Below are 21,833 nucleotides of genomic sequence, written 5' to 3' on the forward strand. Positions count from 1 at the left end.
ACCTTTCCTTCTGTTTGACTTTGAAATCTCTCTCTCTCAAACTCTGTAGCATCAGGAATGAGATTTCCTAAATGGTATTTTATCCCAGTTATAGTCTTCTGTTGTTGTTGGTTTTGTGTGTGTGTGTGTGTGTGTGTGTGTATTTTGAAAGGATACTGAAAATATGTATCATGTATTCCCCAGAATACCATCTGGTTGACTTCTCTGGAAATAGCTATTTTCAGATCAATTGCTGGGAAGTTGCTATGAAAAGGTTTTCCATCTCAGTGTAGCGGTGATCTCAGGCAATGTCTGCAGCCAGCCAGATGAAGCTTTTAATGAAAATGGTAGTTTTTCTGAGGAATGGGAAGGGTGTGCCCAGCATACAATTTGGCTTACATAAAATATCTCTCTCCGTATCATAACAGGGTAATAAAATATGGAGCTCCAAAGCTTTTAGAATATTGGAAGTTATGTGCAAATGGGAATCTCCTTTTTGTGCTCTAAAACACATTCTAGTACCTGTCATACTACATGACATAAATGGAACAACCAAAATGGAAAATTCTTCAGGGTAAATTTCTTTATGTAGATGTAGAGCCATTCATGCTGAAGAAACAAGTTAGGCTAGGCATGACAGCAGTACATGTTTTGTCTAGAGGTGTTACTTGTGACATTTGAAGTGGCAGAGCAGGAGAATAGTAAAACTCAGCCAGTCCTCCCTTAAGGTAGTAAGGAAAGGTTAGCGGAATGCTTAAAATATTTGTCATTGGAGCAAACATATGTCCCAGTTTGTGCAATCTTCTGAAAAGGTTTATTTGGCTGTTTTTTTGGAATTGAAAAAAAATAGCCTGGCAACTTCCAAGATCTATTTTCTAGTTATGCCACATTAATTCTGGCTTAAGGGATGGAGAAAGGAGGCCAGCTCTTCAAATGTATCTAAATTGTTCAACATAGCTGAGATAATTTATGTCGGCTAATTAGGCTGCTGTCCTAGTTTAACTCTGTGAAGTTGTCTCTCTCTTTCTTTCTCTACTTTTCCCTGTGAGTAATAATAATAATAATAATTTTTTATTTATACCCCACCCTCCCCAGCCAAGGCCGGGCTCAGAGTGGCTTACAAGCAATAATAAAAACAAGTTGAATGATTACAACTTAAAAACAAAATTAAAATACAACATTAAAATATTGCAACATTAAAATAAAATGTTATAAGACAGTGTTGTTCATGAACTTGGAGGTAAAACTGCTATTACAGAATCCTTTATTAATTTCAATATAGTGAGTCTTGCTTAAGCTTCCCACTCTTCTGCTGCCATGCCCTCTGGAACCCTTTTGCCATATTTTTTTCCTGCACTCTGGAGTTTTTGCACCAGGGCTTGTATGAATCAGAATTAGTGTCCAACTGGTGAAAGGGTCAGGCAGTTACTTTCTGGAGTACAAAAGTTATTTGGGAGCCCTTTCTTCCTCCATTGACCTTGCGCAGTCCATACTTGTGAGCTGGGCTATAGAACTGAAATAAATATCCCATGTCTTTTATGTGCACATGCATGTATGAGAGAAGTATTACTTAAATCTATGAGTGTCGTGCTTGAAGCTGAAGTGTGTATCCACAATAATCTGACAGGAAATTGGGCAATCTGTTATCTTTCTTTAAAGCCTTTACTTGAAGTCGGTGGTAGTAAGTTCCTGGATTGTGTTGGTTTTGAAGATGCTCATCTCCCCCACTCCTCCCCATGTGTACAGTGAAGGTTTGACTATAAATAATAAGCTTTAATTAATGCTCCTTGAATTTTTATCCCTTAAAAAAAAATATCTGACTGCAAATGAGTGCGTGCTGTTGCATTTTTCTTGTACTCTTTTCTCATTCATGGGCTCATAGATAAACTGAATAAACAACAATTACTTGGCAAATAATTACTCATCCCTGAAGGCGCTGATTGAATACAGCAGGGGAGCAAAAGTTGCAGTGGTAAAAACATTATTTGGCTGGTAGTGTGGATGTAGAAAGCAGGAGAAGGAAGTTGAACACTTTTCTGTGTTTTGGCACATTCTGGTCAGGGAACAGCAATGCATCTGGGCCAAATACCGCATGATTTCATGTGGCATATAGTCTTCCGAGGGTACCTTCCACATCACATTTAAACACATGCATTTTGTTTTTTAATTGCTCTGCATTACATCCCTTGTTTGAAATACTAGCCATGCCCAGGAACTACATGTGATGAGGATTACTTCGGAGGAATACAGGGAATAAATACAACCTTCATCCTATTTTCTGCCCTTCATGAGAATGAGGCTGAAGGTCTGAAGCGGTGAGCCTCAGTTAACAGTTAAAGACTTTGAGGCAGACAAATCCACGGAGAGTTGTTATATTTATTTAATTAACCTACATACCACTCTTCAACAGAAAACATCAAGGTGGTTTTATAATAAAATATTTATTCTTTTTAAAAAACAACAACATTCAAAGCAGTGGCAGCTTTTTTTTTTCTTTTTTGTGGATGGTATACAAAATGGAATTTTTGGCTATGACAGTATCTTCCCCTGTCCTCTCCCCATTTTTTGTAAGTTCTCTTTCTCTGTGTTCAAAATATTCACCTCAATACCTGGAGTGTGGGGGTGATGGTAGCTTGTACGACACACATGCTAATAAACCAGTAGAATGCAAGTTTAAAATGCAACATGAGGAGCAAAGCCGTCAGGTAAGTAAACAGATAAATCTGAATCCCTTAATTCTGAGACCTGAATCATTCGTACTAAATTTGTGTCTGTTCAAATAAAAAGTCTTCTAAACTTTGGCATAATGGAGTATGTGGGCTTCCTGTTTATGGTACCCGCTTTCTTTTGCTTCTTCTGAAGAAGCTTGAGTACAAAGAGTGCTGTTTACAGAAGGATAATTATGCAGTCATTTTATTATTCTGCAGAGTAACACCTGATTTAAATGTCATTTTTTTCAAGTGCACTTGAGAGAACTATTTTGAGCTTCAGTCGGGGTTGATATTCTACGTGGCTGTAATCCTTAGTAGGGAAATGCTTTTTGTTTTGCTTTTTTGCATTCACGGTTGTTTCAGGCACTAAAATCAAATGTTGTTTGAAGTTTCTGTATCCAAGTTCTGAAGAAGGCGATTCGTGCTGACTCTTGACAGTGTATATTTTCATGTCTGAACACTCTTTTGATACCTTTTTAAAATATGTACCGAAATATTAAATATCTATAGTAGGCTGGTGGCAAATGTCCCTTTCTTGGGAAAGAAGCTTGAGGGAAGTGGTGGGCAACCAGGTCCAAGCACTCTTAGATGCAGCGAATTTTTCTAGATCTGCTTCTTTTGGTCTGGTTTTGGCAGTGAGGGGAAAAAGCCATTTGTTGCCTAGTGGGATTCCTTCTATCAGGAGAAAGATATCAGGGAAGGTGACCCTTTTGATCTCTCCTTGATCTTTTAGTGGTTTCTGATACTATTGATCTTCATATCCATCAGGAACAGTTGTCTGAGATGGCAGTAAAAAGGTAAAGGACCCCTGACATTTAAGTCCAGTCGCGGACGACTCTGGGGTTGCGGCCCTCATCTCGCTTTACTGGCCAAGGGAGCTGACGTTTGTGCGCAGACAGTTTTTCCGGGTCATGTGGCCATGAAGAAGTGGCATGACTAAGCCGCTTCTGGCAAACCAGAGCAGCGCACGGAAACGCCGTTTACCTTCCCGCCCGAGCGGTACCTATTTATCTACTTGCACTTTGATGTGCTTTCCAACTGCTAGGTTGGCAGAAGCAGGGACCGAGCAACGGGAGCTCACCCCGTCACGGGGATTCAAACCGCCGACCTTCTGATCGGCAAGCCCAAGAGGTTTAGATTCTAATAAGTTGCTATTCCTGCTTCATATATCCATTCCCCCCTCCCTTTCTTCTTTCCGGTATGTATGTATGTATGTATGTATGTGTGTATTTTATATACTGCCCTATACCCAGAGGTCTCAGGGCGGTTCACAAAACAAAATCAGAATATAAAATCACAAAATATATAATCAAAATTAAAAACAACCCAATAACACCCCCCCAAACCCCACATTTTAAAAGGACCATTTTGTTAACCATTTCAAATTAAGTGCATCTTGGAGAACCATAACTGTGGGGTGGAGGACAAAAGCAACAGGCAGGGGAATAAGCCCCCCCCCCCAACTTTTAAATTGTCCCACCTCTACATTTAAATTATGTGGCACAACTGTTGTTTGGGATACAGGTCATGTCACTACTATAATATCTATTTACCCTTTAAATTTTATACTTCACTTAGGATAAGAAATACTTTTGTTCTAGGAAAAAAAATCAAAGAGTTAGGCTATTTTTAAAATAAATAAATAAATTGAGTGGCACTGACAGTAGTACGATAGCAGCCTTAGCTCAAAAGCTTTTAAGCTGTTCTTGCCTGAATGCATGTTTTCCCCCCATGGGAATGTATTGCAAAAGATCAGTTCCTAGTTTCCTTGCTTGTCAGCTGTCTCCCTTCCTGAGATCTGTCTTCTGTTCCACACTATTCACAATAATATAAAAGGGTAGGTAAAAAATAAAAACCTCACAGAAAACTAAATCCAGGACCTCAGTTGGTTAGAGAGTGGTGCTGAAAATGCCAAGGTCCCGGGGATTTGATCCCTGTATATTCCTGCATTGCAGTGGGTTGAACTACATGAACCTCTGACTCTCTTCCAGCTCTACAGTTCTATGACCTCAATCCTTCATCCAGTGCTTTTAAAGGGTAGCTGTATGTTTCCTACAAGCAGGCCCTGCTTTGTGTATAATCGTATTTGGTTTGTTGGTGCTTCAGGATTCTGCTTAGACAATTATTATCCATTTTCACCATGGACTGCCTTGGTAGGAAGGGTAGGATATAAATATAATAAATAAATATGTTCTGAGGAATCAAGAATGGATGCTCTAACAAAACCTCTGGTTATGTTATAAATGTGTATTTGTTGATTTGTTTGTTCGTTCCAGAATTGGTGATGTTGCTGGAATGGTGGTCGGGCACAATTTGTACACTCTACACGGATCCCCAGAATTATGAAAAGTATGGGACAGAGAAGGCCATAGTAATCCTTAATCACAACTTTGAAATTGACTTTCTCTGTAGCTGGAACTTTTGTGAAAGATTTGGAGTCTTAGGGGTGAGTCTTGACTAGTATTTCAACCAATTGCCCTTTACAGGAACTCTGTGAAGCAAATCGGAGGTCACTTAGATTTCGGGTTGTGCCTTTGTGCATCTTCTTTAAAAAATTGGCACTTTTGTAACTTTCCTTTTATTGGCTTGGAAGAGTTAGAACTAGTTGAAGAAGAGGATGAGCTCAATGTTGCATGGTGGTATATCACAGGTTATGCGGACCTGATATATATATATATATATCAAACCTACCAATCAGTTGTATACCGTGGCCAGCTAAGTTCTTGCCAATCCCCTGTTTGAGTAATCTCAAGCAAGAAACAAAACCAAGATATTTATCCCATTCTTCATAAGATGCCGTACTTGGTTGGTGGACTGTGAACAAGTTGTATGTCCCTGCTTTGTAATAGTAATGATTAATTCAAAGCACAGCGACCAGGGTGTTGTCTGGCTGAGGGCATTTGGAGCACATTGCTGCAATGTTATTCCAGTGATGCGCTCTCCAAAGGGATGCATGAATGTATATAAAAAAGTGTACAGGTGTCTCTTTAATTATCCCTCCTCTTGTTACAGAAATATTGCCTTTTATTTAGATAAACTATTCTCTTTTGCCTTTTCTTCTGTTTTTCAGAGTTCCAAAGTACTTGCAAAGAAAGAGCTTGCTTCTATGCCAATCATTGGCTGGATGTGGTACTTCCTTGAGATAGTTTTCTGCACGCGAAAGTGGGAAGAAGATCGGAAAAATGTCGTGCAAGCCCTACTCAATCTCCGGGATTATCCTGAAAACTTCTGGGTAAAACACTTGGCAGTAGAGTAGAAAACATATACTTTCAGGAGGCACAAAAACCATTAAAGTGTAATAACTCTGAATTTGGAACATAAATACTCTTTTACCCTTTTTCAGGGAACCCCTTCCACACCAGCTGATTTGCCAAAGAACGCCATCATTTCAGAGGCTTGTGTGGTTGTTGTAGGACAAGGGTGGCCAACAGGAGACCTGTGGGCTGTATCTGGCCTGTACTTTAGCTTTCTCCAGTCCCCTCCACCATTTTGGGCTGGCAAGCTGCCACTATGCACTTGACAGGCACCACTCCAAGCAGAAAAAAGGTGAACTCTCATTTGCAGCTTAGAATGGTGCTTGTCAGGTGAGCAGCAGTCCTGATTTTTTAGTTTGTTTTGCTTTTCTTTTTGGCTGGGCAGTGCAGTGCAGCTGCCCAAGAGATTTTGCATAGGAAATGATCCTGGATGGATCAAAAGGAGCATGAGAGCATCCTATCAGAAGGAACATTTCCCATAAGGAAATGGAAACCTGCTTTAGAGACCTCTTCAGTGACACCTTTGTGAAAGAGTGGAGCATGGTTATCCTGTGCTCTTTTTCGTTTTTAGCTTGAAGTTAGACCCTTATATTAGGGACGTGGGTGGCGCTGTGGGTTAAACCACAGAGCCTAGGGCTTGCCGATTAGAAGGTCGGTGGTTCCTGCTCCTGCCAACCTAGCAGTTCAAAGGCATGTCAAAGTACAAGTAGATAAATAGGTACCGCTCCAGCGGGAAGGTAAACGGTGTTTCCGTGCGCTGCTCTGGTTCGCCAGAAGCGGCTTAGTCATACTGGCCACATGACCCGGAAGCTGTATGCCGGCTCCCTCAGCCAATAAAGCGAGAGGAGCACCGCAACCCCAGAGTCGGTCACAACTAGACCTAATGGTCAGGGGTCCCTTTACCTTTAGACCCTCATGTTATCCCTGGGAGGTGGGGCAGATTGCCTGGGGAAGATCTGTTCCTCCAAAGTTGAAGACATTAGTCACCCCTCTTTCACACAGTCCACATGAAGCATCTTCCAGTTCTCTTTGGCCTCACTTGAAGGGAGGGTTGAGCTCTAGAGATGAATGGGTGGGACTGGTACTTAATGGCATGTTCTGCTGTGGTCTTGGGGAAGCTCCTTCCTACAAAGCTAGTATTTGCCTCTGGAAGCAAATACCCCCAGTGATACCGAGCTGTTCTGTGGCAAGCTATTTAAGGCAGATACCAGATTTGGCAGATAGTTGGAAAGAGCATTGTGGTATGCATAAGAGCCATGTGAGTCATCCGTGCTTCTACACTCATGCTGCATAACACACTTTGCAGCCTGACGCACCTTTCTTAGTGGTTAGGCTTTCTCCTAATGCCTTTGGAGACAGCTGCACTTTTGTGATTTATCTGAAATGCTGCATTAACATATTGCATCAGCAGTAATCATTTGTTTTCATCTGTGTAAACTGTCCACTGGTATACAACAAAATGTAATGAATTCGTTGCAGGGTTTTGTTGTTGTTGTTTCTTTAGTCGGGTTATCTTCCTTATCAAGCTCTTTGGTGGTATATATATATATTTCTTTTTCAGTTCCTGATTCACTGTGAAGGCACCAGGTTCACAGAGCAAAAACACAAAATCAGCATGCAGGTAGCTGAAGCCAAAGGCCTACCCAAGCTCAAATATCACCTGCTGCCACGGACAAAGGGATTTGCTGTCACCGTCCAGTGTTTGAGAAATGTAGGTAAGGAATTGCACAAGGAAAAGTTTCCAAGATATTATTTTGAAATCTTTTTTCAGAGTTATCTGCATACTGCAACTAAATAAGCGTCTAAACTAAAACAGAAGCAGCAGTTGCCACTGGTTCACATCAGCCACTAAATTAGACCAACAGTTTTTCTGCAAAGGCTTAATGGCAGTTCTGCTTACTCATGATAATTTACTCGTGATAATTTCAAAATAACGCTACTTCCCTTCCGTCAAATCCTTCCTCCAAATGGCTGCATTCTAACCATGATATTTTGGCTTAATAACTGGAGATATGAACAAGACATGACTGCATATGAAGCTCCTTCATCCTTTCCTTTGCAGCTGGAGTAAACAAGCCAGGAAGTCTTCCATCAACCAGTTTCCCAAGTCAGGATATTAAATCATGGTTTGAGGTTGGCTCAATATTCTGGCTTGTTCTGAAGCTTGTTAACCATGGCCTCCCAGGTCAAATGAACCAGGAATTGTAGTTAACAGAAGGCTTCCTGGTTTAATTGCTCTTGCTAGGAGGGAGGAAAGAAAGAGTAGGTTTGTTCATTGTGTGGTTTTTAAAGCTGAGACCTGATTATCCAAATGAACCCATGGTTCCCATGACTTTTTTCTCTAGACAGGATAGTTATCTATGTGTTAACAGTGAGAAAGTTATAGGCTACCTTTTTGGCTCAAAACAGTGTCAACTGTCAAGGGGATTTTAAAAATCTAAACTATTTGGGGGGTGTTATTTTAAATTTTGATAATTTTGCAAAATTGATATGTTTTAACTTACTCTTGGGTTTTCTTTTTGTGATTTGCCTTGTAATGCAGATAGGTGACTACAGCTCCCATCCGCCCCAACAATCATAGTCAGTGGCGATGGATGATAGGATTTGTTTTTCAGCAACATCCAGGAGGCCATAGGTTTCCTAAACCTGGCAGACTTCATAGCCAACTGAAAAGAAGTTCCATAATCCTTTGCCCCTTCCTTCCCTTTTGTCCTAATTTCAGTTTGGTTGTCCCAAATCTTTTTTTGCTTCCTGGCACAAAGGTACTGCATGAACTCTCCAGTTTACATTTCCTTACTTTATGTGTTGTCCTTTAGCACAATATATGTGAGAAGCATTTCCCCAGCTAAATAGATTTCTATTAGATGCCCTGAGGTAATAGCATATAGCATTATAGAGAAGCTTATTGGTGCATTATTTCCTGACCTGTACTTTTCTTTTTCTTTTTGGGATGTATATCTATTCAGATTTCAATTTCTTCCAGAGCTCTCTGATTTGTTTTCTTTTTTAAAAAAATTCATTTCAAAGGGAAGAGGTGCTTAGGACTCTCTCCTGCCCTCATATTTATGCCATACAACTTCAAATGATTCAGTGGTTTTTGTTGGACAAGCAAAAATAAGCCCATTTTGGGTTGTAACATCAGTGTAGGGAGGGATATGTGTGGTTTTGCATTATTTAATTTTACACACGCACACACATTTTTTGCATACTGACTTATTTACAGTTGGTCCAAGCAAGATTGCTGTGAAAGGTAAATTACTCAAAAATTTTAGGAGTTTGGCTGCTCCTGGTGAGAAAATATCAGCAATTTCCATCCTGAATGAAATGTTCAGCAAAAATCCACATAGTCAAGAGTTAAAAGATCAATGACAAATAGGGCTGTGGAGTGTGGTGCCAGAATGATATGAGCTGACAAGCTTAATTGTGGATCATTAGCTCAACTTACTTTCAGCCAAACAAGCACTACAGTTCTTTCCTTTCAGAGGACCATTTTAATTGGTGTATAAAGCTCTTTGCACTTTCCTTAGATCTCTAATTCAATTTGTCAGTTCATCTTGTATCGCGGACTTGCACGCTACTGTTGTAGCAGTTACTGGCTTACCCATCACTTCCAGAAAGTGAAAGCACAACCTCTAGAGGCCATTTTTCATCTCCATTTTATTCGCAGCAGTTTAGGTCTGCCGGAATTCTGGAGCTGCAGTCCTTTCCCTACATTCACATGATCAGCCTTCGGAATGAGAGTGAGATTGTTAACTGACAATGTGCTCTAAACAAGATGCCACGTTCTTTTCTTCCTATCTTCTGCCATTCTCCCAGGCAGCTGTATATGCCTGCAAAAGGGATGCAATATATAGCATGCTTCTTATTGCTAAAAGTCATTGAATTTGTTTGAAATGAACTGGAATATTGCCCGTCTTCTGACTCTGTAAGATTTTTGGACAACCAGATAGTTTAACTGAAAACCGGCTATTTATTATTTCAGGTTTTTATGCACCGTTTAATCAGTAGCTTTTATAATAGCACAAAACACTAAAAACATAATAAAACCAAACAGGAACCTGTACATCACCTTAGGCTGTTAGCCTGCTGGAATTAGAGAGTCTGAGTGTAGCCAGGAGTGGGCCTGTCTGATCTCAGCTTGGCAGAAGTTCCACCGTTTTGAATACTAAGTATATTGCAGGAGAAGGGATAGGAAATCCCATGTTTTCCTAGGATGCTCTCATGGAATGCTCTTGCATCGCTCTGTGGGACAAGAACATGGAAAACATATGCGTGTTTGTGCATGTGTATCTGGTGCACCTTAGGAGCTTGTGTATGTGTGTGCATTTGTCAATAAATAACTATCCACCTTTCGCCTCCCTTGGCTTGGTGTGTGCAGGTCATGGTGTGGCTGCTGTATCCATTGCACCTAGTTGCTGAGGTGCCCCCTCCACCCTCAGGAGAGGGTTTGCAGGTGGTTGCATATGTTGTGTTAGGCACCAAGCCTTTCTCCTGTCTTCAGCCATCTGCTGCTGCAGATGTCACACCACACACTGGATTGCCGCTTCTTTAAAATGTCTCATGTGGCAGATCCAACATCCTGGAGGGCCGGGTGTTGGTTTGCTCCAGCCACGCACTGGTCAAGATAGTACCATGTGCCTTCCTACAGCTCTCACACTCATTTGCTATGTGTAGTTTGTGGTTCCGGATCTGTCCTTTTGATTGATTCGAGCTCTAATTTGTTTTTTTGATAGGCAGCTCACTTTCTTTCCTGCCTCTGAGTGTCCTTCCCTATCAGTTGTTATAGTATGTATTTTTAAAAGTAAATACATAATAAACCACTGTCTCTGCCTATAGCAGGTGATTATTTTCCACCGTAGGATGGAGGCAGGGGACTTGTAAGTGATGCTCCCTGAGATAGCTCAGTGGTGCTAAAAATCCGTCTGTGACAGCAATCATAGCGTGTGGTGTCTTCTCTTCCTCTGTAGTTTCAGCCGTGTATGATTCTACACTGAACTTTAGAAATAATGAGAATCCAACTTTGCTGGGAGTTTTAAATGGGAAAAAATATCAGGCAGATTTATATGTAAGGTAAGTATATTCCCTTTGCTATTTCCTTCCTTAATATACTTAACCCAAACAGTTGATTGTACAAGCTGTACCAGCTAATACATTTTGATGCACTCTTGACTCGATTGCATATGGCTTTAGATTGGAATTTGTACACATTTGCCCACTTCTAATTTAATAATTGTTGGTTTTAATTACATAGCAAATGCTAGCAAGCGGTTTTCTCTTTCTCTCCTTTTTATCCTTTGTAGGCGGATTCCATTAGAGGAAATCCCAGAAGATGAGCAGGAATGTTCTAAATGGCTTCACAAACTCTATCAAGAGAAGGTTGGTTTATTATTCAGCAGCTCTTCGAATGATAAAAGGCTCTACATGGATTTTCAGCCTCTTTGCAGACAGTCTGCTGCAGTAGTTGTGTTTCCTAATGCATTTTAAACAGCAGAAACTCTCTGCATCTGTGTTGGTGTAGCCAGTTGCAAAAGGAAGACAGGGCTCCTGGACCTTTAATGATGCAGAAGAAAGGATATCAGCAGCAAGCTACACCTGCTGAAATACTCTCTTCTACACCACTATTAAAAGTTGGAGAAGCCCTGTTCTCTTCTGAATCTGGTCACCCTAAATTGTATTTAGAAATCGAGGAGGAGGCAAGGCAGGGGAGACACACACACCCTCCCCCTCTGCAACAGAACATAAGTCTGCTGCTTTCTTCCTGCTACTAGGACTTTAATTATTGTGCTCTGCCATGAACCATGCCCAAGGTAATGGCATGCAGTACCTTTTAAAAAAAAAAAACAACAACCCCAAAAATCCTTTCCCCATTTCAAATCTTCTGTCCACTAGTTTGAATTAATCTCTATATTTGAACAATTGGCTGACAGTGCTTCAAGCTGATTAGATAATGTTAAACTATTGTGCTACAAAGAGAGGAATTGTAACTCTGAATCCACTCAAGGCCCATCGAGTCCAGCTTTTTTGTTTTCAAAAGAACCCAGCCTAATGCCTGTAGATGCTCACAAGTCTAGAATGATGTTGATGTTCTTCCCATGTAGTTTGTTCCCGATACCTGGGGGATGAGATTCTCAAATGTTTAACTCTCCCTGAACGTACAAAGGAAGTCACATCTCCAAAATCCTCCATAATTTGCATATTCCTTCTGTGCCTTTTTGAAAGGAAAAATACATACTTCTGGATTTCATTGATTTATATGCTTTATTAAGTGTTTGAGAACACTTCCAACAACACAAAATGATGATAACCAGGAAGGAAGGGGTGGGTAGGTTCTTGCTCACATAATAAAGGGGGGAAGCTGGCATGAGGTTGCCCAGTAGAAGGTCTAAAAGCGTGGAATATGTTCAAATTGTGATCACTGTAATGGATAGAAATAAACATGCAATGTATTTCACCAGTGGTACATAAAAAAAAGGAAGAGTCACTTTCTGGCAGAAACACCCCCCCCCCCACACACACACTAAATAAATGGAAAAGACAAATTTCCTTGTGAAGCTGAATCTAAGAAGAATGTATTATAGAGGTGCTGACAGACTTGATTAGATCTCTGGATTATATCTCATTTCCTTGCTTCATCAAAACCAATTTGGCAGCGAGGAATTTCTCATGGTTGGCAGCTAGAAATAACCCTCAGGCCTCTTATGAGTCTTTCCCAAAAGTACATATTATCTTATCTGAATAATCTAAAGTAACTGAAGCAGCAGAACTTCCCCAAATGGGTTGTTTTGTTCCCCAGAAACTTAAGCGCATAAATCAATTCCCAAATTATTAAAATTAGAACGTGGCACAAGGCTGCAGTAGGTGAAGGATTTGTTTATGTGTACTATCCCCCCCCCCTATATGTTTACTGCTTGGTTTGTTGAGGAGCTAGAAACTAACTATGTTGATGTTGCAAAATGTTACACCAAGATCAGTAAATATTATTCTCTTTTGATTATAAATCTCTTGGAGATAAGGGCTCATTAAAACTGCAGAGTTGGTGACTGACAAACTAACAGCGGGGAGCAGGCAAGCTTGTTGCCTCTGTGATATTCCTCCACAATGTCCACCAAGAGATCAGAGGCGATCAAACCTTCTGCAGGAGCCAACTGGAATCCAAAGGATGGCTATGTGCCTGTTCCTTGGACTTCTGCTGCTCACCACAGCAGTTTCTATAGCAGCAGCGTTTAAAGCTGCACAGTAGCTTGTTTATTAGTGGGATCCATTTCAGAGAAAAGGGAATTCAAAGCTTAGGTCACATGTGTGGTTCTCTCCCTGTGCGCATATCATTTCTTGGGTTCCTGCGCTAAGGTAGAAGTGAGTGACAGTGTGGCAAAAATGGTTACTAAGGTGAACAAGGAGATTTGCTATGCCTGGTTGGAGACTCGGAGGGGATGGGCATGCTCTGGGCCCCTTGACGTCTTCTCACTCTCTCCTCCTTTGCCCTAACCAGGATTCTTTTCAAGAGGAATACTACAGAACAGGAGCCTATCCTGGCACTCCCATAGTGCCACCCCGGCGGCCGTGGACTCTATTGAATTGGCTCTTCTGGGCCATATTGTTGCTATATCCTTTGTTCAAGCTGTTCATCAACATGATCAGCAGCGGCTCCTCGCTGACTCTGGCGACGTTTGCCTTTGTTTTCATTGCAGGTGAGCTGTGGTTTGCAACCTTAAGGCTGCCTCTAGAAATAATATTTTGAGGAAACGGGTCCTTTTTCCATTCTGCCTTTAACTAATTTTCTTGAGCATTTGTTCATCAATTAGATGTTTGCTCGCACATTTAGGTCTGATGGGGTGGGGGAGAAATTTTGTGTACCGGTTGCCCCTAGTAGATCACTCTAGAGGCAGTGCTAGAATTCAGCTGAGTGACATTTTGCTGTGCTATCACTGAAACTTAATCTTATTTCTCTCTCTCTCTGAATTAATATTGCTTTTTAAAGTCTGCAGAACTCAACTGAAAAGTACCCGTGAGTAAAGACACTGAAGAACTTCTCATTTCTCTTCCAGTCAGGGAGCAAAATGGAAAGAAATGAACTGAAGCTAGCAAGTTTTCAAATGCACTTACTTTTCCAACAATGAACTGAGCTAATCTTGTCTTTTTCTTTCCTTTCTGTGATGGTAGCTTGATCTGTGCAAACAAATAACCAATATATCAAATGTCTGGGCACATGTCCACTTGACATTTCATTCCTGTCTGATAGTTAAGCTTCATATTTGCAAAAGAAAAGTAAGCTTTTAGAAAGGGCAATATGGGGAAAACGAATGTCAGGATTGTGCCTATTATTTCAGAATTGAAGAGTCTCAGAATGGCTGAGTTGGTCTGAAGACTGTTAGCAGATGCTCATTATCAGATTCTGAATTCTTGCAATTTTGTATTGAACTGTATTAGTCAGCTTTGGGTTTATCTACTAAACCCAACATCAAGATATCAAAACTCTGGTTTTGCAATTTCTGCGTAACAGTTACTAACCAGATTACATATATCTGACAGGGATTAACAGATTACAATAATAGAAGTGTCTTTTCTTCAGCAGCACGAATAATTTTGTAGAATGTTTACTTAAAGGTGCTTTGTGAATGGTGGAGCAGCCTCTTAAAACAGAGTGTGTGTTGTAGCCAGTACCCACCAAGTCTGCAGCATATAGTGAACAGGCTTCCTCTTTCTGCACCACACCACTCCAGAATATTTGCTCATGAAACTTGCTTCAGTTTTGTCAAACCAGAGGTTTCAGGACTGAAGAGCACCATGTCTTTCTATGCTAATGTGTTCAGGTAAGCCACCCAGCATAATTCAAAAGCATCCTGTGTGAAATCAGAGAATGTTTTCTCTTGCCTGTAATGAATTCTCTTTTTCAAGCTACCTTTCCCCCCTCTTACATTCTCTTGGTGTCCTGATCCAATCAGCTTATACAATATCTGGCATTCTCAGCATCTAACAGAAGAAAATAGTTGGTATTCTGTATTAAATCAGAGTAGTAGTACTGCAACGTCTCGGGTATGACTGAGATGACCTGTTGTTGTTGTTGTTGCTGTTGTTGTTGTTATATATTTCTTTATACCCCACCTTTTCCCCTAAAGGGACTTCTTGTTGGCAAATGCTTGCTGGCCAGTCAGTGTATGAAGACCATGCTCTGTTTTGTGCTTGTGTTCGGATATGACCCGTATGGCTTATCAATTAAACCCAGAGTTCATCTAGATTCAAGAGTTCTCGTTTAACCCTATCAGTCAGATTGCGTAGCTCGATTGGATTAACAGATTCGAAAACCAAGTGTAATGTAATATTTTTGGACTAGGAGAATACAGTGAAGAAGGGTTCGCCCTGTCTTTAACCTTATAGTCTGGGCTCTAGAAGGCTGCAATGTAAACTATATCTTTCATATAGTTTACACACAACTGAAACAAATAGCACCAGAGCAGCCCAAATTATGTGCCAATTGCATACATTAAGCAAGACTATTTGGTTGGTTTGCAGTCTCACTTTGCTCAGCAAGTGTGTGGTGAGAGAACTCTGCAGCAAACAGGAACATTGGCTACTGGAAATCCATTCTCAAGGCTATCTTGCAATCGTAACACATAGAAACATTCTTTTTTTTAAGGGGGGGGGAGAAACACTTGATACCAGTTGTTGGGTCTTACACAGAATATATACAGCCTTACTTTTAATTGCAGGTGCATGGATTGTGTGCTTTCTTCCTTACAAAAGCCTTCAAAATTGGCCCCAGTATTAACAGTTAGAACATAGAAAAATCAGAGGGGCAGGTAGAAGTCGCTGCCTAAGACTGTGCAGAGGATCAGGGCGGAGAGACTTGCTGCCAGTCGGAGATGAGGCTGGGCACTATTTCTCCCCTGCCGGGATTGCACTGGTGGTGGTCATGGCAAATCAACTGCTGCAAGCAGAAAATGCAGCTTTGCACATTGTATGCTCAGCCCACGATTGAATAACTAGGCAGTGTGGTTTCCTGACACATGTGCTTACGCAAAGCAATTTAGAGGAGCAATTCAGTTAGCCCAGGTGCTGTCTTATCTGGACTAAAAGGGGAAAGAACATTCAGACAGACCAGTGAATCAACCCCATGTAGTATAAGGGGACTCCTTGTATATGGAGTGCTGTTTTGGTGGCACGATTGTCATAATGACTGCAATAATTATAACCAAAGGTTTCACCTTTTTTTCCCCTTTTGAGATGGAAGCATCTCTTGTTATTTGTTGATTTTTACTCTTTTTATGTTTTTATTCAAGAATGCATCCACAGTGGTTTTTCATTTTATTTTTTCAGGCTCCCAACAGTATTGTGGTGCAGGATAGCTCAGTTGGTAGAGCATGAGACTCTTAATCTCAGGCTGAAGGGTTCGAGCCCCATACTGGGCAAAAATATTCCTGCATTGCAGAGGGACCCTCATGGTCCCTTCCAACTTTACAAGTCTGTGATTCTATGACAGCTTAGCTCTCAGATGCTCAGTGCCAGAAAGGGGCTATGCTGGGTTTTTAAGGTGGGTTCAATATGATGCTTTTGAATATTTAATGCTAAGAACATTTGAGAAGTTGTGGAATGTTTCCAGCCCATAAATTTTACAGGCAAGAGAATTAGCCGATAATAAAAATAGCCTTGGGAAACAATGAGGTCCAGTGTTGCACAACCACAATTATTATATAGCTTAGTGTGATGATGGTGGAGGCCACATTGATTGATTTTTGTAGTGGAAAAGGATATTCGGAATGTTCTTCAGGTTGTAATCATAATTTTGTGCAGATTATAAGATTAAAGTTTTAAATGGAGAATGCTCTCAGATTTCAAAGACTTCGATCTGCAGTAGATTACACCTAAACTATGCAAGAAATTGCTAGCTGGGCAATTACAAAAAGGAAATGTTTGTAGTTACTCATGTTGCATGTACTGCTGCATGTTTAGTGCATGTGGATTATCTGAAACTGACTTGAAAGTGTTGCCTGTTTTAACTATCAAGCCACTGTAAATTTTCATCACTGGCTCTTAAATAACAAACTAGACAGAAATCCACATGGCTATATTAAATGTTAACCTGAAACTGCATGCATAATGTGAGAGGTCATCACACATGTTTCAAATACTCTGTAGTGAGAATTACATGTGAGAATTTCAGGACAGAGCAGCTTGTCGCCAATTATGTTTTAAGTACTACTTGTTACTAGTGAGCGGAGACTGCATAGATGATATGTGAAAGTAGACAGTTACTTTTTGATTCTGGAAACGTGACCAGGTTATGTATACAACAGTAGATACCCCAACTTAGTCCTAAAGCCTTCCCCCAATTCACCACAGTGCATACACTCAAGCTCATTGATTAGAAAACTTTGCTGGGTTGTGGATTTTAATGAAAGCAGCTCCCTCAAGAGGGATTCTCATGTCACATTACTCTGGATTGATTTTAATTTGAATTAAAAATAATTTTATTTTCTCTAATCACAATTTTTCTCTTCTTTTGTTCATGGTTCCTGGAATTACCAATTTTGCTTCTGTTCTTTATATTAGTATGTGGGAAACACTGGGAAAGTCACGATAACGATCCAAGATTATTTATTTAATTTTACATTCAACACATACAGGTTTTTTTAAAAAAATAAGAAAGGGGAAAAGGTCTAGTATATCATTATAACGATTATTAACAGTTAATTACATTTTTTTTTTTTTTACGATATTGTATTTTGTATAAACGAGTTCCAAATTTCATTATACTTGGCCATGCAACGTCTTAATGATCCATGTTAAAAACCAACCTTCTCCTTCTTCCCAAAGTGAAGGGCATTCCTGCTCAAATCTTAAGGAGTGAAACCAAGCTGAATAGGAAATGTCTAAGGGTACGTAGCAGCAGGATAGTGTAACACATGCCTGGGCTCAACATTAGTCCTGCTTCTGTTTTGTGCCAGTCTTGTGTCCCTGTTTTATCTGGCTATGTAGTAGAATGGTGGCAGCTCCCTGGAGTGAGGGACCGGTTTTGGAAACTGGTTAGCTGGTCCCGTCTTTCTGAGAAGCCACCCCAAAGTAGTTCTGTGAATGGCAAATATGTTGGGTCACCCAGCTCTCTCTGCTACCATGACAAACCACCTGAGCTCCACTAGATGGTATGACAGGGGGAAGCAGGGGGTTTAGGTTGCAATGTAAAGTAGGGCTGAAGAACCTGTGGCCCGCCCATATTGGATTCCAGGTCCCATCAGTCACAGCCAGAACGGCTAATGTTCAAGGATGCGAGTCCAACATTTGCAGAGCCACATCTTCCTCATTCCTGATAAAAGAGGTGGATCAATTAAATGCATTTTATTTCCATAAGGCTTTGACAGGATCTCCTGCTTAATAGTAAACATGTTGCAGAGAAAGTTGCAGAAGCCATCTGGTGGCCAGCACAGGAATAGCCTCTTTCTAGGAAAACAGCTGCACAACTCAGTTTGAGTACATATGTGAATGGCAAGGGTAGATAGCTGCTATCAGGAAGAAAAAAAGTATATGTTCTGTCTAGTATATCAACCTGATTTTTATTTTCTGCATACCTGCCTATGAATTGGGTCATGTGTGCTTCTAGTTTCCAGAAATACCTTTTCTTTGAAGTGAAGACTTCCTCTAATATCATGCACTCTGCCAATCAGTGACTGGGTATTTCTAGCCATTCAGTGTCCACGGTGGAGTGCTGAATGTCAACAGCATAATATTGGGTTTTAGATCAGGCATTATAGACTACGGGGGCCTTTAGTTCTGTGCCAATCCCTGAATTTGCTGGTGGACCCTTTTGTGGAGGGGGTAGGGTTTTCTCCCCGCTTCTCCTTCTGCTCCTCCCTTCTGCTATGGGAATAGCCATGTGTGTTTACAGTTCACATTGAGTCTTGATCCAGCTAAAGTTTGTAATTACCAAAGGCCCCTGAAACTGGTGGAGCAAGTTACAATTAAATAAAACCTGTTTGAAAACAATGTGGGTTAGTTCCCACCAAGTTTGGCTCAGAGTAGGCCAACTGAACTTGATTACCCAAGTTAGTAATGGCTATTAATTTCAAAGGGTCAGCTCTGTCTTACAATGGGAACTGCCTTGTGAATCCCGATTCAGTTTAGCTGGATTGTGGCCTCCCTGTCTCAGCCATCTCTGTCGGAAAATGCCCAGGCAGGTGGAGGGAGGAAAGGAGACTCTGGATAAGGTTTGCTTTTCTTCCCTACCTTTTTGGACCTACCTCCCATGTCATTCTTCTGGTTACTTATTAACACTTTCCCTTCTTCCTTCCATCTCCACTACCTGAAATATTTGGTTTTTAGCCAAAGCAAGAGAGAGGCTGGGTATTTGATTCAGTAGCTTGTTGGGTAGGTAGCAGTCTTTAGGTGGATCTTCCCCCGAGCCATTTCTCCTTTCAGCAATGTCAGCCTTGATAGAATGTGTTTTTATAAGAGCATGAACATGTGTCTTTGAATTGTGCATGTGTCTGTGTGCATGGATGTGTCTGTGCCTTTCTTTCCCTTTCTTTCTCTTCCCTCCTTGTTTCTAGGACCCTGCTAGGTGACTATTGGTTAAGGACCTTGGAGGAGGCTTGAAGCTAGTAAGTGAAATTGCTTGAGCTTATCCAGTAGCCAAGACTCTCCAAGGGATACTAGCATGATGTGATGGAGGTGGGGTTGGATACTGTGGTGGCTGAACATGTGCTTTCATTCCTCTTCTCCACTAAGCTGCCGCCGAACATCCAATGATGTTTTTTTAAAAAAATCAGTAACAATTGAGGTTCCTGTTTAAAGCATCCAAGAGCGTAGCTTCTTCCCGATTTGCTTTGTTTCCTCTTTATCTTGAAAGGTGACTTCATTTATTAACTTGATATCCTAGGGATGGCATATGGGCAAGTTTCTTAATTATAGCGAAACAGTGACATGCTGCAAACTGCCCCATATCCAGTGTACCTGAAGAAAGAACAGCCTTGAGGCTGAGAAAAGGTCTAAACAGAGCCATGTCTCAGTGTGGAAACTAGGCTAGAGGCACTTCAGGGTCAATTGCATGGGAATTCACTGAGAACAAAAATTGGGCAATGCCTGTGACTTATGGTTAGATTGTGCCTTTGCAGAATAGCATATAAAAGAGGTTATGTTGCTACTATTATGCAGTGGTGGGGATTGGGAATGCCAGGGGGCAATTTGCATTCCTGTCCAGTTCAGAGTGGCCAAACTGTAGGTTTCTTGCATTCACTGACCCTGAGTACTGAGTACTACTCGAGAGTACTGAGTAGTTGGACAGGGTTTTGAATTGTGCAGACTGTAACAGGAGTATTCTAATTTAGAATTAGAGTAATTCATGGAGGATAATGCTCTCCATGGCTCCACGGTTGGAGGTGGTATGCTTCTGAACACCAGTTGTTTGAAACCACAGGCACGTGCTGTTTCACTCACGGCCTGCCAATGGGGTTGCCATAGGCATCACGTTGACCACTGTGAGAACAGGATGCTGGACTAGATAGGCTATTGACCTAATGCTTGCTGTTACATTCTTCTCCTTGCTGGGTTTTAATATTTGATTATAACCTGTCTTCCTAAGGATGTTGTTTTAGAGATTGAGGTGCATGATGCAGTTGAAAATAGTGATGCAAGGTTCCCTTTGGTTTCAGTGGGAGAAAGGCATATAGTAGAATCTCTTCCACATAAACCAAAGTCCTTGGTTTTGCCTTGATTGTGCTCTAGTTTTCTAACTCTTCAACTTTTGTAGCCTTGGATGCAAGTTTGCAAAAATCACCACACAAGGACTACTTAGCTGGATTCCTTATGTCACAAACTGACTTGTCAAAGTGGGATTCTTCAGAGCCCACTGCTATAGCCCTGAGCAGCAGCAGTTTCAGTTTGGGAGGATATGGCTTAATTGCCAGGATCTTGTGGCCTTTTATTAATATGGAACACCAACAGCCACCTTAGCATGTAAAAGCCACAAGTGAAGAAAACTGCAGCATTGTATGTGAGCCTGTCTGGCACACAGGTTGTCTTAAGGCTTGCATGCCACTTGTGGAATTATTTGTACAAGTCAAATGTATTTTCTGCTTGCAGTTCTTATGCTCACAGGTGTAACTTAACTTGATCATCTATCTATTTAAGTCCTTGGAAAACTATATGAGGTAGATGTGATTTTCTAAAAGTACAGACTGGATCTGTATGTTATTGTCTCCAGTTTTCATAGTTGGATACCTTTGGTGGCTAGTCCTTTGCTCTAGAAAGCTAGTTATGGTGACATGTCATGAAGTCCGTACGATCAGAGTTGCTGGACAATCATGTAATCTGGCAGATTCCAGTCAAAGAGCTCTCTCTATTTCTTAGCCCATGCTGACTTTTTGAGAAAAAGTTGTGACTGAATGTAGCCTTACTGGTATATGCACATAACTGCTTAAGGATTTTACAGCTGAACGATAAAATAAACATTGTGGTGTCAAAAAGTTTTTGACAGTTGTTTACAGGCTCATCATGCTGGCCTATCTGGGCTCCATTTTATGAGTTCACTGAAGGGGGGAACTATACTTTTCTCTCTTTAAAAAATGCCTTATAGAAATACCATTATTTGTACTAAGATACCTGCATGCAGGCTGAAATTCAGTTGGCACTATTCCTGCAAGTTACAATAATAAAATGTTGATACTTAGAACTTAAAACAGTTAACTTGTGTGCTTAGCAGATGGCATATGCATGAATTATTGTGAACTAGTGCTAGGCCGAGACGTTCCTGTTCATCCACCAACTCTATGAGTGCTGGCAGAGTTGCACTTCTGCTCTCATCAGGTTTTGGCCTATTAGCTGTTGGCCAGTTGTACTTCAGATTAAAATGTTTGGTTTTTCTCACAACATCCCAAATTGTCAGTGGTGCTCGCTCTTCTTC

At 40.9% G+C, this 21,833-nt stretch overlaps 1 protein-coding gene across 11 annotated transcripts in view; it reads left to right on the top strand.

The window, feature by feature from the left end:
* AGPAT4 (1-acylglycerol-3-phosphate O-acyltransferase 4) overlaps positions 1-21,833 on the top strand; it is a 58,400-nt gene that overhangs the window by 32,161 nt on the left and 4,406 nt on the right. For 10 of the 11 annotated variants that reach the window (XR_014509682.1, XR_014509683.1, XM_083434224.1 and 7 more), the window contains 6 exons: positions 4,967-5,136; positions 5,761-5,922; positions 7,506-7,659; positions 10,912-11,014; positions 11,245-11,320; positions 13,434-13,632. Coding sequence is in view for 8 of the 11 variants with exons in the window: in XM_083434224.1 (XP_083290350.1) it covers positions 4,967-5,136; positions 5,761-5,922; positions 7,506-7,659; positions 10,912-11,014; positions 11,245-11,320; positions 13,434-13,632 (864 nt within the window). In the remaining 3 variants the exon portion in view is untranslated. Of the gene's footprint in view, positions 1-4,966; positions 5,137-5,760; positions 5,923-7,505; positions 7,660-10,911; positions 11,015-11,244; positions 11,321-13,433; positions 13,633-13,922; positions 14,755-21,833 lie in introns of all 11 variants that reach the window. The other variant, XR_014509684.1, reaches the window with a different exon arrangement.

This window comes from Podarcis tiliguerta (genome assembly GCF_965153285.1).
Source record: "Podarcis tiliguerta genome assembly, chromosome: 3".
Taxonomy (NCBI): Eukaryota; Metazoa; Chordata; class Lepidosauria; order Squamata; family Lacertidae; genus Podarcis; species Podarcis tiliguerta.